General features: G+C 44.4%; 1 protein-coding gene across 2 annotated transcripts in view; it reads left to right on the top strand.

The window, feature by feature from the left end:
* LOC143291209 (WD repeat-containing protein 35-like) overlaps positions 1 to 13697 on the top strand; it is a 76561-nt gene extending 62864 nt beyond the window's left edge. For both annotated transcript variants that reach the window (XM_076600963.1, XM_076600962.1), the window contains 6 exons: positions 1786 to 1923; positions 3807 to 3942; positions 5430 to 5516; positions 6172 to 6301; positions 9097 to 9165; positions 10706 to 13697. In XM_076600963.1, coding sequence (XP_076457078.1) covers positions 1786 to 1923; positions 3807 to 3942; positions 5430 to 5516; positions 6172 to 6301; positions 9097 to 9165; positions 10706 to 10871 — 726 coding nt within the window. In that variant the 3' untranslated portion in view covers positions 10872 to 13697. The remainder of the gene's footprint in view (positions 1 to 1785; positions 1924 to 3806; positions 3943 to 5429; positions 5517 to 6171; positions 6302 to 9096; positions 9166 to 10705) is intronic.
* The last annotated feature ends 408 nt before the right edge of the window (positions 13698 to 14105 follow it).

Here is a 14105-nt window from a genome sequence, read left to right as displayed (position 1 = left end):
GTTCTGTTCCATTCCATTCTGTTCTGTTCTGTCCTGTCCTGTTCTGTTCCATTCCATTCTGTTCTGTTCTGTTCCGTTCTGTTCTGTTCTGTTCTGTTCTGTCCTGTTCTGTTCCATTCCATTCTGTTCTGTTCTGTTCTGTTCTGTTCCATTCCATTCTGTTCTCTTCTGTTCTGTCCTGTTCTGTTCCACTCCATTCTGTTCTCTTCTGTTCTGTTCTGTTCCATTCCATTCTGTTCTGTTCTGTTCTGTCCTGTTCTGTTCCATTCCGTTCTGCCCTGTTCTTTTTCCCCCTGTTGTGTTCCATTCTCTTCTGTTCCATTCCATTATGTTCTATCCTGATCTGTTCCACTCTCTTCTGCCCTAGTGTTGTGTGTGTGGTGTTGTGGTGCGGTGCAGGGGTTGTGTGTGTGGTGTTGTGGTGCGGTGCAGGTGTTGTGTGTGTGGTGTTGCGGTGTGATGCAGGTGTTGTGTGTGTGGTGTTGTGGTGTGGTGCAGGGGTTGTGTGTGTGGTGTTGTGGTGCGGTGCAGGTGTTGTGTGTGTGGTGTTGCGGTGTGATGCAGGTGTAGTGTACGTGGTGTTGCGGTGCGGTGCAGGTGTTGTGTGTGTGGTGTTGTGGTGTGGTGCAGGTGTAGTGTACGTGGTGTTGTGGTGCGGTGCAGGTGTTGTGTGTGTGGTGTTGCGGTGTGATGCAGGTGTTGTGTGTGTGGTGTTGTGGTGCGGTGCAGGTGTAGTGTACATGGGGTTGCGGTGTGGTGCAGGTGTAGTGTACGTGGTGTTGCGGTGTGGTGCAGGTGTAGTGTACATGGTGTTGCGGTGTGGTGCAGGTGTAGTGTATGTGGTGTTGCGGTGTGGTGCAGGTGTAGTGTACATGGTGTTGCGGTGCGGTGCAGGTGTAGTGTATGTGGTGTTGCGTTGCGGTGCAGGTGTAGCGTACATGGGGTTGCGGTGTGGTGCAGGTGTAGTGTACATGGGGTTGCGGTGTGGTGCAGGTGTAGTGTACTTGGGGTTGCGGTGTGGTACAGGTGTAGTGTACGTGGTGTTGTGGTGTGGTGCAGGTGTAGTGTACATGGGGTTGTGGTGTGGTGCAGGTGTAGTGTACATGGGGTTGCGGTGTGGTGCAGGTGTGGTGTATGTGGTGTTGCGTTGCGGTGCAGGTGTAGTGTACATGGTGTTGCGGTGTGGTACAGGTGTAGTGTACATGGTGTTGCGGTGTGGTGCAGGTGTAGTGTACATGGTGTTGCGGTGTGGTACAGGTGTAGTGTACATGGGGTTGCGGTGTGGTACAGGTGTAGTGTACATGGTGTTGCGGTGTGGTACAGGTGTAGTGTACATGGGGTTGCGGTGTGGTGCAGGTGTAGTGTACATGGGGTTGCGGTGTGGTGCAGGTGTAGTGTACTTGGGGTTGCGGTGTGGTACAGGTGTAGTGTACGTGGTGTTGTGGTGTGGTGCAGGTGTAGTGTACATGGGGTTGCGGTGTGGTGCAGGTGTAGTGTACATGGTGTTGCGGTGTGGTACAGGTGTAGTGTACGTGGTGTTGTGGTGTGGTGCAGGTGTAGTGTACGTGGTGTTGTGGTGTGGTACAGGTGTAGTGTACATGGGGTTGTGGTGTGGTGCAGGTGCAGTGTACGTGGTGTTGCGGTGTGGTGCAGGTGTAGTGTACGTGCTGTTGCGGTGTGGTGCAGGTGTAGTGTACATGGGGTTGCGGTGTGGTGCAGGTGCAGTGTACGTGGTGTTGCATTGCGGTGCAGGTGTAGTGTACATGGTGTTGCGGTGTGGTGCAGGTGGCGGAGGACCAGAAGGTGTCACGGCGCTGCCCCCTGACCCTGAAGAAGCTGTACGTGCTGGGAGGTCTGCTGGTGGAGCAGTACCACGACGCCATGAAGCTCACCTCACGCGCCAAGAACAAACAGGGAAAGCAGGTCTGATGACAAGGGGGTGGGGGAGTTGAAGACGGAGGGTGTAGGGGGGTGGGGGAGGGAGAATGAAGCAAGAAGGGGTTAGGGGGTAGGGAAGGGTTAAGGGGTGGGGTGGGGGTAGGATGTGTGTGTTACGTTTGTGTGTCTGTCTGTTTCTCTCTGTCTGTCTGTCTGTTTTTCTCCCTCTTTCTCTTTCACTCTCTCTCTTCATCGTCCACCTTTCTCCTGCGCCAAGATCAAACGGGGAAAGCAGGTGAGAGTGGGGGTAGTGGAAGGGGGTTGAGGGGTCAGGGGTTAAGGTGGGTGGGGACATGTCACACACCAACAACAAACAGGGAAATCCTGTGTCGGGATGGGGATGGAGGGGTGGGGGGAGAAAGGATGGTGATGGCGGTGGGAATTTATGGGGGTGGTTGGGTGGGCGAAGAGTCAGTTTAGGGTTTAAAGTTTTGTGTAAGGAGGAAGGTGGCAGAATGGTCAAGACGCTCAGCTGCCGATGGGGAGAGTCCGTGAGAGTGTGGGTTCAAATCCCTGTTCTCACTCTTTCTCCCAAGTCTGACTGGAAAATCAAACTGAGTGTCTGTTTTTTTGGATGAGATGATAAACTGAGGTCCCATGTGCAGCATGCACTTTGCGCACTTAAAAAGAACCCATGGCAATGAGAGTATTGTCCTCTGGCAAAATTATGTAAAAAGAAATCCACTCTGATAGGTACACAAATATATAAGCATGTACTCAAGGCCTGACGAGTGCATTGGGTTACGTTGCTGGTCTGCCTAGCAGATGTGGTGCAGCGTATATGGATTTGTCCGAACGCAGTGACGCCTCCTTGAGAAACTGAAACTTTGTGTTCAGAGCATGTTTTTAGATGTGGCTGAACATGACAGGAAGAATGTTGTTGTTTACGGTGTTGTTGGTTGACCTCCCTGTCATCAGCCTTTCACTGCGTTTGTATTGATTTCTGTGCATGTGTGAGGTCGTCTTCTCCCTGTACTCGGTAAAGAGTCATTGAGGTGCCGCACAGAGGAACTGTTTACCAAATTCCTCCTGGTCTGTTGGTTGTGTGTCAAAGCCTGGGTTTCTCTGCAGCTGGTTTTCCTGTCCAGTCTGCAGTGGTGTTGGCCTGCAGTCTGTCTTCCCCTCCATCTCCCTCCCTCAGCAGTTAGTTGGAGAATTGTTTTAGAAAGGTCATTGGATCTTGTCATGTGCACATACCAGCATAGTTCTCTTTTCTTAACTGATATCAGCAGAACTTACTGCTATCATCATCATCAGTATTTTCTGAACACCAGCACAGCAGACGTCAAATCCATCATCATCACCTTATTGTTATCATCATCAATATTTTCTGAACACCAGCACAGCAGACGTCATCTTCATCATCATCACCTTATTGCTGTCATCATCAATATTTTCTGAACACCAACACAGCAGAAGTTATCTTCATCATCATCACCGTATTGCTATCATCATCAATATTTTCTGAACACCAACACAGCAGACGTCATCTTCATCATCATCACCTTATTGTTATCATCATCGATATTTTCTGAACACCAGCACAGCAGACGTCATCTTCATCATCATCACCGTATTGCTATCATCATCAATATTTTCTGAACACCAACACAGCAGAAGTTATCTTCATCATCATCACCTTATTGTTATTGTCATTGATATCCTCTCGGCACCAACACAGGTCTTCTTCTTCATCATCATCATTGTATTGTTATCACCATCAATATTTTCTCAACACCAACACGGCAGGTGTCATTAGCCCTAGCAGCATTCCTGTAATTTTTTTTTTTTTTTCTGAATTGATCTTCGTTATTGTTCTCAGTCACAGCCTCACTGTTGATATCTATGTTTGTTCACCACCTACACAGCAGGCGTCTTCAGCCCTGGCGGGATTCCTGGAGGAGGATGCGTCGGCCCTTTCGGACACCAAGGTCATCGACAACGCCTGGCGGGGAGCCGAGGCCTACCACTTCTACATCCTGGCTCAGAGGCAGCTCCATGACGGTGACTTTTTTTTTCTTTTTTTCCTTCTTTTTAAAAAATTTTTTGATTTTTGATTTTTGATTTTTTTACTTTTGCAACCCCGTACCCCCTCATCCCCTTGTCATTCCACCTCCTTCCACCCCTGCATCCCCCCCCCCCACTCTTTCTCCTTCCTTCCCCATCCCCATTGTTGAAGGAAGAAGGTGGTTGGGGGAAAACCCAGTGTTGCTGCTTATTGGTACCCCCTGTTGGTTTATACCCCAGGGGAGGGTGTCAGATCTGTCTGGCCCATATTAACCCTGGAGGTCTGTGCAGATTCACCTCGAATGACCCCACCATGGGTAAACTTCATCCAGTCAGAATTGACCCTTCCCCCAACTTCCCTCATCCCTGTTGTTGGATTGTTATATATATATGATAGTCAGTCGTGTCCGACTATGACCATCAGAACAGCAGAGGAGGCAACTGCTGTTCCGACTATTTGGGCTAGAATTTGATTATAGTGGAGAGTGTCTTGCCCAAGTTACACCCCCACTCTCTCGGCCAAGAGGGTTTTAGGACAGTCGGCGTTGGGATGGTTCCCAAAGGCCAACTAGCCCACAAGGCTGCAGCACTAAGAACCAGTGCAATTTTGCCTCCTAGTTTGAGAGTCACAGTCCTTCACAAAAGACTAAGCTGTAAATGATTTCCCATTGACTGGAGAAACCATTGATAATACAGCTCTCACTTTGCTGTTGGCCCAAATGTAAACTTATGTCAATCTGTGATGTAAGCTGAGTGTTGGGTTGTAACCCCCTTCCCACCTTCCTCCTCCTGTATTAGATGTTTGGGTCGTTCTAGGCTACCTTGAAATGAGCCCTTGGGGTAAATCTGGTCCATTGAGAATCAGTACGGGCTATCAAAGTTTAACTCACATTTGCTTCAGCTAAGTTGTAATGTAGAAGGGGGGTGGGGGGGGGGGGGGTCAGTAAAGGCCAGCCCAGAATGACACACCCTTCCTTTTTCAATGGCTTGAGTAGACCCCTAGAAAGAGGGTTTCCACCTGGGGTGGGGAGAAAGAGGGAGGGGTTGTGTGAGGGTGGAGAGGGGGGGGGGGGCAGTATTCCTGGAAATCCAAGTTTTTAACTTTTTCCTGGATGAAATCAATGTTTTTAACTTGACACTGGAATTTTACGTGTTCTGAGACCAAAGTTTGTTGGCGCGATCTTTTTAAACCGTTTCAATATTTATAACATGGAAGTGAATTGGTTTATTTAAAGTTGTTGATTTAAATCAAGCTTTGAACATCACTTTGAATTCTGTTTGACTGGTTTTAAGAAGTGACGGGTGATCAGCCTTGAATTGGCCCTTTGTGGTTGGCTGGGCTGAAAGCAACATGATTTTATTTGAGACACTGTGCAAAACACCTTGTGTTTTTCTTATTGCAGACATATGTGTTGCATTAGTGTTTCTTCGGTGTCTGTGTGCCGTGCGTTCTGTTTGAACTGACACCAGTGTTGTGTGGTCAGGGTACGTTGATGCCGCCATGAGGACAGCGTTGCACCTGAGGGATTATGATGACATCATCGACCCTGTCGATTCCTATTCACTGCTGGGTGAGTGCGCTCTCACACACACACACACACACACACACACACATGCGCGCGCGCGCGTGCACATAAGAGTAAGAGAGAAAAATTTTTTTTTTTTTTTGATTATGAGAAAGTTCTTAAGCATGTGAAGACAGAAAGGTCAGTAAAACAACACTTAATTAAAAACACACTTCAGTACAACTCAGAACAAAAATACAGACACGGAAATAGACAATAGAAAATTAAGACAAAATGAAATGAGATGAAGCGAACAAAAAACAAGTACCCCACTACCTGCATACATATAGAACAGCAACAAACAACTGATTCTGAAAACCATAATGTCACACCTGACAACTATACACAAGAACCAATCAGACCTTGGCCTTAAACCATACACAACTGAGGTCCGGTGTGCGGCATGCACTTAGCACACGTAAAAGAACCCATGGCAACAAAAGGGTTGTCCCTGGCAAAATTCTGTAGAAAAATCCACTTTGGAAAACAAATTAAAAAAACTGCAGGCAGAGAAGAAAAAAGAAAATAGTGGCGCTGTCAGTGTCTCCTTGGGGAGAGCAGCCTGAATTTCACACTGAGAAATCTGTTGTGACAAAAAAGAATAATACAGTATGATACAATACAATATGATATGACCACATGGTGTGCTCTGGTCGGACAGCACTAGCGGCGTGTGCGAACCGTGCCTTCGGCACGTGCTCCAAGGCCTTCATCAAACTGGAGTCCCTGGAGATGCTGAGCACCGAGCAACAGCAGCAGTTCGAGGAACTGGCCTTGGACGTCTTCACCAAGTGAGTCTGGTCACAGTCATCATCACCGCCATCACCACCACCATCATCATCATCATCATCATCATTATCATCATCACCACCATCACCGTCATCATCATCATCATCATCATCACCATTATCACCATCATCATCATCATCATCACCACCATCACCGTCATCATTATCACCATCATCATCATCATCATCACCACCATCACCATCATCACCATTATCACAACCGTCGTCATCATCATCATCATCACCATTATCATCATCACCACCATCACCATTATCACCATCATCATCATCACCGTTATCATCATCACTATCATCATTATCACCATCATCATCATCATCTTCACCATCATCATCATAACCACCATCATCATCATCACCATCATCATTATCACCATCATCATCATCATCGTCATCATCACCATCATCATTATCACAGTCACCATCATCGTCATCACCACCATCACCATCATTATCACCACCATCACCATAATCATTATCACCATCATCATTATCATCATCACCATCATCATTATCATCAGGATACAGTCATAGTCATGATAAGGGGTATTTTTACAGCCATTTTCCTCCAGTGCCAAAATCATGCATTTAAATACACTTGTAGTCTAAAATGGATGGGTGTTATGACCTTCTGAACAGATTGAGAACACTAATTTTGGATGAATAAAAAAAATCCTCTGTTTTTGTGAAACGAGAGGGTTTTTCCCAGAATGTGGGTCTTGCATTGAGAAAAAAACAAACAAAAACGTTTCAGATACTTTCCTATGTTGTCCAGAAAGAATGTGAAACTTCATTGTGACATACATCACAGTACTTAACAGTACAACACAGTACAGAGCAGTTCAGTCCAGTACAGCACAGCACAGTACAGTACAGAGCAGTTCAGTCCAGTACAGCACAGCACAGTACAACACAGTACAGAGCAGTTCAGTCCAGTACAGCACAGCACAGTACAACACAGTACATCACAATACAGAACAATCCATAGTACAACACAGTGCAGAACAATCCATAGTACAACACAGTGCAGAACAATCCATAGTACAACACAGTGCAGAACAATCCATAGTACAACACAGTGCAGAACAATCCACAGTACAACACAGTGCAGAACAATCCATTGTACAACACAATGCAGAACAATCCATAGTACAACACAATGCAGAACAATCCACAGTACAACACAATGCAGAACAATCCACAGTACAACACAATGCAGAACAATACATTTTACAACACAATGCAGAACAATCCACAGTACAACACAGTGCAGAACAATCCACAGTACAACACAATGCAGAACAATCCATAGTACAACACAATGCAGAACAATCCACAGTACAACACAGTGCAGAACAATCCACAGTACAACACAGTGCAGAACAATCCATTGTACAACACAGAACAATCCACAGTACAACACAGTGCAGAACAATCCATAGTACAACACAGTGCAGAACAATCCATTGTACAACACAGTGCAGAACAATCCATAGTACAACACAGTGCAGAACAATCCACAGTACAACACAGTGCAGAACAATCCATAGTACAACACAATGCAGAACAATCCATAGTACAACACAATGCAGAACAATCCATAGTACAACACAATGCAGAACAATCCACAGTACAACACAGTGCAGAACAATCCATAGTACAACACAATGCAGAACAATCCATAGTACAACACAGTGCAGAACAATCCATAGTACAACACAATGCAGAACAATCCACAGTACAACACAGTGCAGAACAATCCATAGTACAACACAATACAGAACAATCCATAGTACAACACAGTGCAGAACAATCCACAGTACAACACAGTGCAGAACAATCCATAGTACAACACAATACAGAACAATCCATAGTACAACACAATGCAGAACAATCCACAGTACAACACAATGCAGAACAATCCATAGTACAACACAGTGCAGAACAATCCATAGTACAACACAATGCAGAACAATCCATAGTACAACACAATGCAGAACAATCCATAGTACAACACAGTGCAGAACAATCCATAGTACAACACAGTGCAGAACAATCCATAGTACAACACAGTGCAGAACAATCCACAGTACAACACAATGCAGAACAATCCATAGTACAACACAATGCAGAACAATACAACACAGACGAAAACAACACAACACCAAGCAACAAAAATGGGTAAGTCAGAGAAATTTTGCAATGTTGCTGATGGGAACGCTGTTTCTGCTCTGTGTGTGTGTGTGTGTGTGTGTGTGTGGGTGTGTGTGTGTGTGTGTGCATGTGTGTGTGTGTGTGTACATGTATGTGTGTGTTTGTGTGTGTGTATGTGTGTGCATGTGTGTGTGTGTGTACATGTATGTGTGTGTGTGCATGTGTGTGTGTACATGTATGTGTGCGTTTGTGGGTGTGTGTGTATGTGTGTGCATGTGTGTGTGTGTGTGTACATGTATGTATGTGTGTGTGTGTACATGTATGTGTGCGTTTGTGGGTGTGTGTGCATGTATGTATGTTTGTGTGTGTGTTTGTGTGCATGTGTGTGTGCATGTATGTGCGTGTGTGTGTTTGTGTGTGTGTGCATGTGTGTGTGTGTGCGCGTGTGTGTGCATGTGTATGTGTGTGCGTGCGTGTGTGTGCTGTGTGTGTGTGTGTGTGTGCATATGTGTGTTTGTGTGCATGTGTGTGTGCATGTATGTGCGTGTGTGTGTTTGTGTGTGTGTGCATGTGTGTGTGTGTGCGCGTGTGTGTGTGTTGTGTGTGTGTGCTGTGTGTGTGTGCAGGAACAGCCCTAAAGACGCCCGCACCAATAAAGTGGAGTGCAGCAGCTGTGGATCCAGCATCCCTGACTGGTGTGTACTGTTACATCCTCTCTGTTTCCCCCTTGGTCTTTTTATTTTATTTATCGGGGTTTCCTTTTTGGCATGTGTTTCACTTCCTGTTTCTTTTTTTGTGTGATGTTGTTCTTGTATATTTTTGGCTGGTGTGTACTGTTGGTTACTGGTCGTTTTGCCCCCTTGTCAGTTTGCCCCCGAGCCAACCAGTTTGCCCCCATACCACAGGTCATTTTGCGGCTTTCGCCCCCAACCAGTTCATAAAATATAAACATTGCTTGTGCGTGTGTGTGTGTTTGCATTTCTGTGTGTGTGTGTTCATCTGTGTGTGTGTGTGTGTGTGTGTGTGTGCGTGCATTGAGCTTTAGATAGGGAGATGGCAGTGTTACTCATCACACCACTTTGGAACCTGTCTGAAGGGACAATTTTAAAGTAAGGGAGGACAGGGAGAACAGATCATCTAAAGCAAAAGTTTGCTTGCCATTAAAAAAAACACAAAAAAAAGCCCACACACCAGGACTCTGAACCATGGAAACTGCAGAGAAGAAAGAATCTCACCAAAACAAAAACAAAACAAAAATCAGTGACTACCATCAGCCCGAAGGACTTGAGTCTAGTTGCCACACTGAAAAATTGAAACACATAGAAAAAACAACCAGAGTGACAGACAAACTATTATTATGATTATGCCTGTGATAATAGCTGTGAGACAACTGTGGGTGATAAAAAAAAAAACTACCCCCCCCCCCCCCCGCCCCCCCCCCCCCCCCCCCAAAAAAAAAAAAAAAAAAAAAAAAAACATGAAAGTCTACTTTGCTGGCAGACCACACTGGTTTCCTTGTGACTAAAGAAACTGGTATGATTATAGACTTGCCCGCATCACTTGGATGCCTGAGGCAGTCAGAGTGCTCCATTCTCCTCAGTCCTCAGCCACTTTGCTGTTATCACCCCATCAGATGTCAACAAGTCTGACGTCTATCTCCATTGCTTGCTGCCAGTTCATCTCGGGCCATTGTCTCCTATGATAATAGCTGTGCAGCATGCACTTAACACACCCAAAAGAACCCTCTGCAATTAGTGAATTGTCCCTCATAGTAAAATCCATTTTCAGATACATGTGTGTGTGTGTGTGTGTGCTTGTGTGTGTGTGTCTGTGTGTGACTGCATTTTGACAGAATTACACAGGAAATTGAAGATTAGCAGCCAAAGGCAGCTCTTAGTAGGCTCTGCCCAGGTGGTCAGTCTGTTGTGCAAATGACTCAGGAGTTTGTACAGTGCTTAGAGCTTGGGTTTTGACTGAGGATAAGCGCGGTATAGGTGTCCATGTCAGTCAATAAGATAGGTGCTATGTAGGTGTCCATATCAATTAGTATAGATATCGGACCATGTTAATCTGTGATTTTTAAACTTTCTGATAGTACATTAATGTCAAAAATGATAATTAGTCAGGTTTTCGTATGTTGTGTCATCTCTCTCTCTCTCTCTCTCTCTTTTAAATAATCAGAATAAAAAGACAGGAGACTGGTTTGCTAACACACTGAACACTGCTGGTCCACAGGTCCACGTCCTGTCCCAACTGTGACACCAAGTTCCCAGCCTGTATCGTGACGGGCCGGCCCATCATGGAATATGAGTTCTGGATGTGCAGCCAGTGCAAGCACCGCGCCCTGCAGTCTGAGATCACGGCCCGCAAAACCTGCCCCCTGTGTCACAACATGGTGTGAGGGAGGAGGAGGGGGGGAGGGGGAGGTGGGGAGGGAGCTGTGGTGGCCAGGAACAGTCCTTGGAGGGGATGGAGGGGGTTGGTCTTTTTTCTTTTTTTTTTTCTTTTTTTCTGTGCGTCCACTTCACGAAGAGCTGCAGGCAGGGTGTATCTGCCATTGAAATGATGTGTACCTCTTCCTGTGTGGTTTGCAAGAGCAAAAAAGCTGGGGGTTTTTTTTGGGCTGGGGCATTTGGGGGGCAGTGGTGGTGGTTTGACTCGTACAGTGGGGATATTTATCCATTTGTAGGATCGATACAAGTTTGTTCTGTGCTGCTGCTGTTCTTGTTTAGAGTGTGAAGGTTGTTGTTTAGTTTGTGTGTGTGTGTGTGTTTCTTGTGTGTGTCTTGTCAATTTTTTCTTTCCTTTTTTTTTTAATTCTTTAAGAACCTGTTGTTTGTATATTACTAATTGAAAGTCCCCATTTTGCCTTTTTTTTCCTTTCTTTTTCTAATTCGGAAGGGCTGCTTTCTGCTGGGTCTTTCAGAATGCTCACACACAAAAAACATGTTATTTTAACAAGTTCGAAACTGTTTATTTTTTGTTGTTCTTGTTGTTGTTATATTTTCTTTACCACTGTGAAGTCAAAACATTGTATGTGAAAGGAACAGACCAATGTAATGTATCCCACAGATCTGCTTCTAGTTTTTGTTTTAAACTGATGTTAAAAAAAACATACTTATTACTGGCCTTTCACCCCAGCTAGAATACAGGCCATAACAAGAGGCCTCTATAGTCTCCTGTCCTGCACCTTTTGCCTCTGGCTCCAGGCAGGGCCCATCTTCTTGGTGTCTGCCTGCAGGTCTCTTCACCAGGTGTTCTCTTTTTGTTTCTTTTCTCTCAGAAAAAGAACAGTGTGGTTGCCTGTAATGTGTGTGTGTTGTGTGTGTGTGTGTGGAAAACCTGGTGAAGGGGAACGTGACAAAACATATACACAGAAAATGAAAAAGCTGACCGTTGTTAACCTTCAAATTATTTGTTGCACAGGTCATGTCTTAATTATCAAACAGACTTTCAAGTGCTGTGCTCTGCAGCTTCATCTTTGCGAATGAAATAGAAAAAAAGTGTTTTTGCTGGACATTTTTCCAGTGAATTTTTATCAGTTGGTGGTGTTTTTTGTTGTCCTTTTTTTTTTAATCATTGAGTGATACATTCCTGTTTGTTCACAAACACCCCACACAAACACACACACATGCACGCACACATGCGTGCGCACACACACACACACACTCACATGCAGCCATGCATTAACACATCTGTTTGTGGTCAGCTGGCAACATGATTTGATCTGTTCTTTATTCGCACATTCCATTTTTTAGTTCAGTTGCTTTTATGTCTCTTCTTCCTTGGCTTTCATGGGCTGCAGGTTCAACATTAACTCAAGTGGGCGTTTACATGCATGACCATTTTTACCCCACCATGTAGGCAGCCACACCCAGTTTTCAGGGGTGCGCATATTGGATATATTCTTTTTTCTGTAACCCACAGAATGCTTTCTTGGATTGCAGACTCTCTAACGTATGCATTTGAATCTCTAAGCACACACAGGAGGTTCAGGCACTAGCAGGTCTGCACATATGTTGACCTGTAAGATAGAAAAATCTCTACTCAGCCTACGAGGAACCACAACCAGAAGTTGATCCCAGGACCCTCAGATAAAAAGCCCAACGCTTCAACCACTCAGCTGTTGCTTTTCTGTGCGTGGATCCAAAGCAGATATGTAATTTCCTAAACAGGTGATACTCTCATGTCTTTCTTCACAAACATATCTGAAGTGACGTACCTTGTGTTTGTTTTGTACAGGTATATTGTTTTACTTTTGTGAAACCAAGTTGGTGTTTAATTTAATAATTGTGCACTCAGTGGATCTGAAGTTTTTGATGTTTCGGGAATAAATGTGTATGAAATGTTTTGGGAACAAAGGAATACAAAGGAATACCATGTGGATTTTCAAAAAAAGCCTTCTTGTTGTTTGTGGTGAACGAGAAATGTTTAGTGCATGGAGTGGAGCCTGCTGGACATGGTTTTGTGGACATGTTTTGTTTAATTTGTTTTTGTTTTTATGCACAGAATTTGAGAGAATTATTATGATTATTCTCTGTCAGCCTCATTGTGGTAGTTTTCTGCAAATCGACCTGGGTCCCTGGACCTCAAAATCCATGTGTGACTGGACCAAAGTCTGCAGTCTGGACTAGAAATATGTGTGAGACTGGACCAAATACTAGTCGTCTTCTTCCATAGATCATTAGGGAGAGACGATAAATCACGGTCGTGTGTGTGGCATGCACTTTGCACATGTAGAAGAACCCACAGCAACAAACAGTTGACCCTGACAAAATTATGTAAAAAAAACCCAAAAAAACCAAAGATGTTTTGTTAGGAAAACACAGCAGGCAGAAAAAAAGGGTGGTGCTGCACTGCAACAGTTCACTCTGATCAGGGAGAGCAGCCTGAATTTCACGCAGAGAAATATGTTGTGACCAAGAGTAATGTAATACAATACGATGCAATACATTAAGCCATGTCATCAGATGCTGGTAATATTTCCATGCTACTGCAGTGGGGACAAACCATAAGACTTTACAGGTGTGTTGTTCTGACAATGACCCATACTTCAAACAAGAACAAGAAAGGCAAGGCCTTCAAGACTCACTTGTGATTTTAAGGGGAAAAAAGAGATAATAATGATAACAATAAAACGTATAAAAATTAGTTTGTTGAAATGTGTTCTCTATTCGTTATTATAATTATATAATTACATTGGGAAATAAAAAGGCTTCCATGCAGATTCGAACCACAGATATTCCAATTGAGAATGAGTGGTTTTAAGCACTGTGCTAACGCTGCTTCAGAAGTCACGTTCACAAATTATCATTTGAGCATGTTATTTTAGTGGAATAAATCGACAACGTTAATCAAAGTGATAACGCTGTTTAAATCATGTTATTTTTAGTATATCTCTGGTATTTAGGAAGTCTGAGGTAAAGTACACATTCCCATTGCCCCAAACACCTACAACATGAGTCCGTTTTTTACAGATCTGCAGAGATCCATTTTCGACAAGCCCTTTACGCTCACTGAGAAACTAAGACACCGTCCATTCAGTTTCTCTTTTCTGTTCATTCTAGTTACTTTTAAAACATTAAATGTTTTATTTTAAAACATTTATATGCAGTAAGTACATCACTGATTATTG

Source organism: Babylonia areolata, chromosome 16, assembly GCF_041734735.1.
Source record: "Babylonia areolata isolate BAREFJ2019XMU chromosome 16, ASM4173473v1, whole genome shotgun sequence".
NCBI lineage: Eukaryota > Metazoa > Mollusca > Gastropoda > Neogastropoda > Buccinidae > Babylonia > Babylonia areolata.
This window is presented reverse-complemented; position numbering and strand designations above follow the sequence as displayed.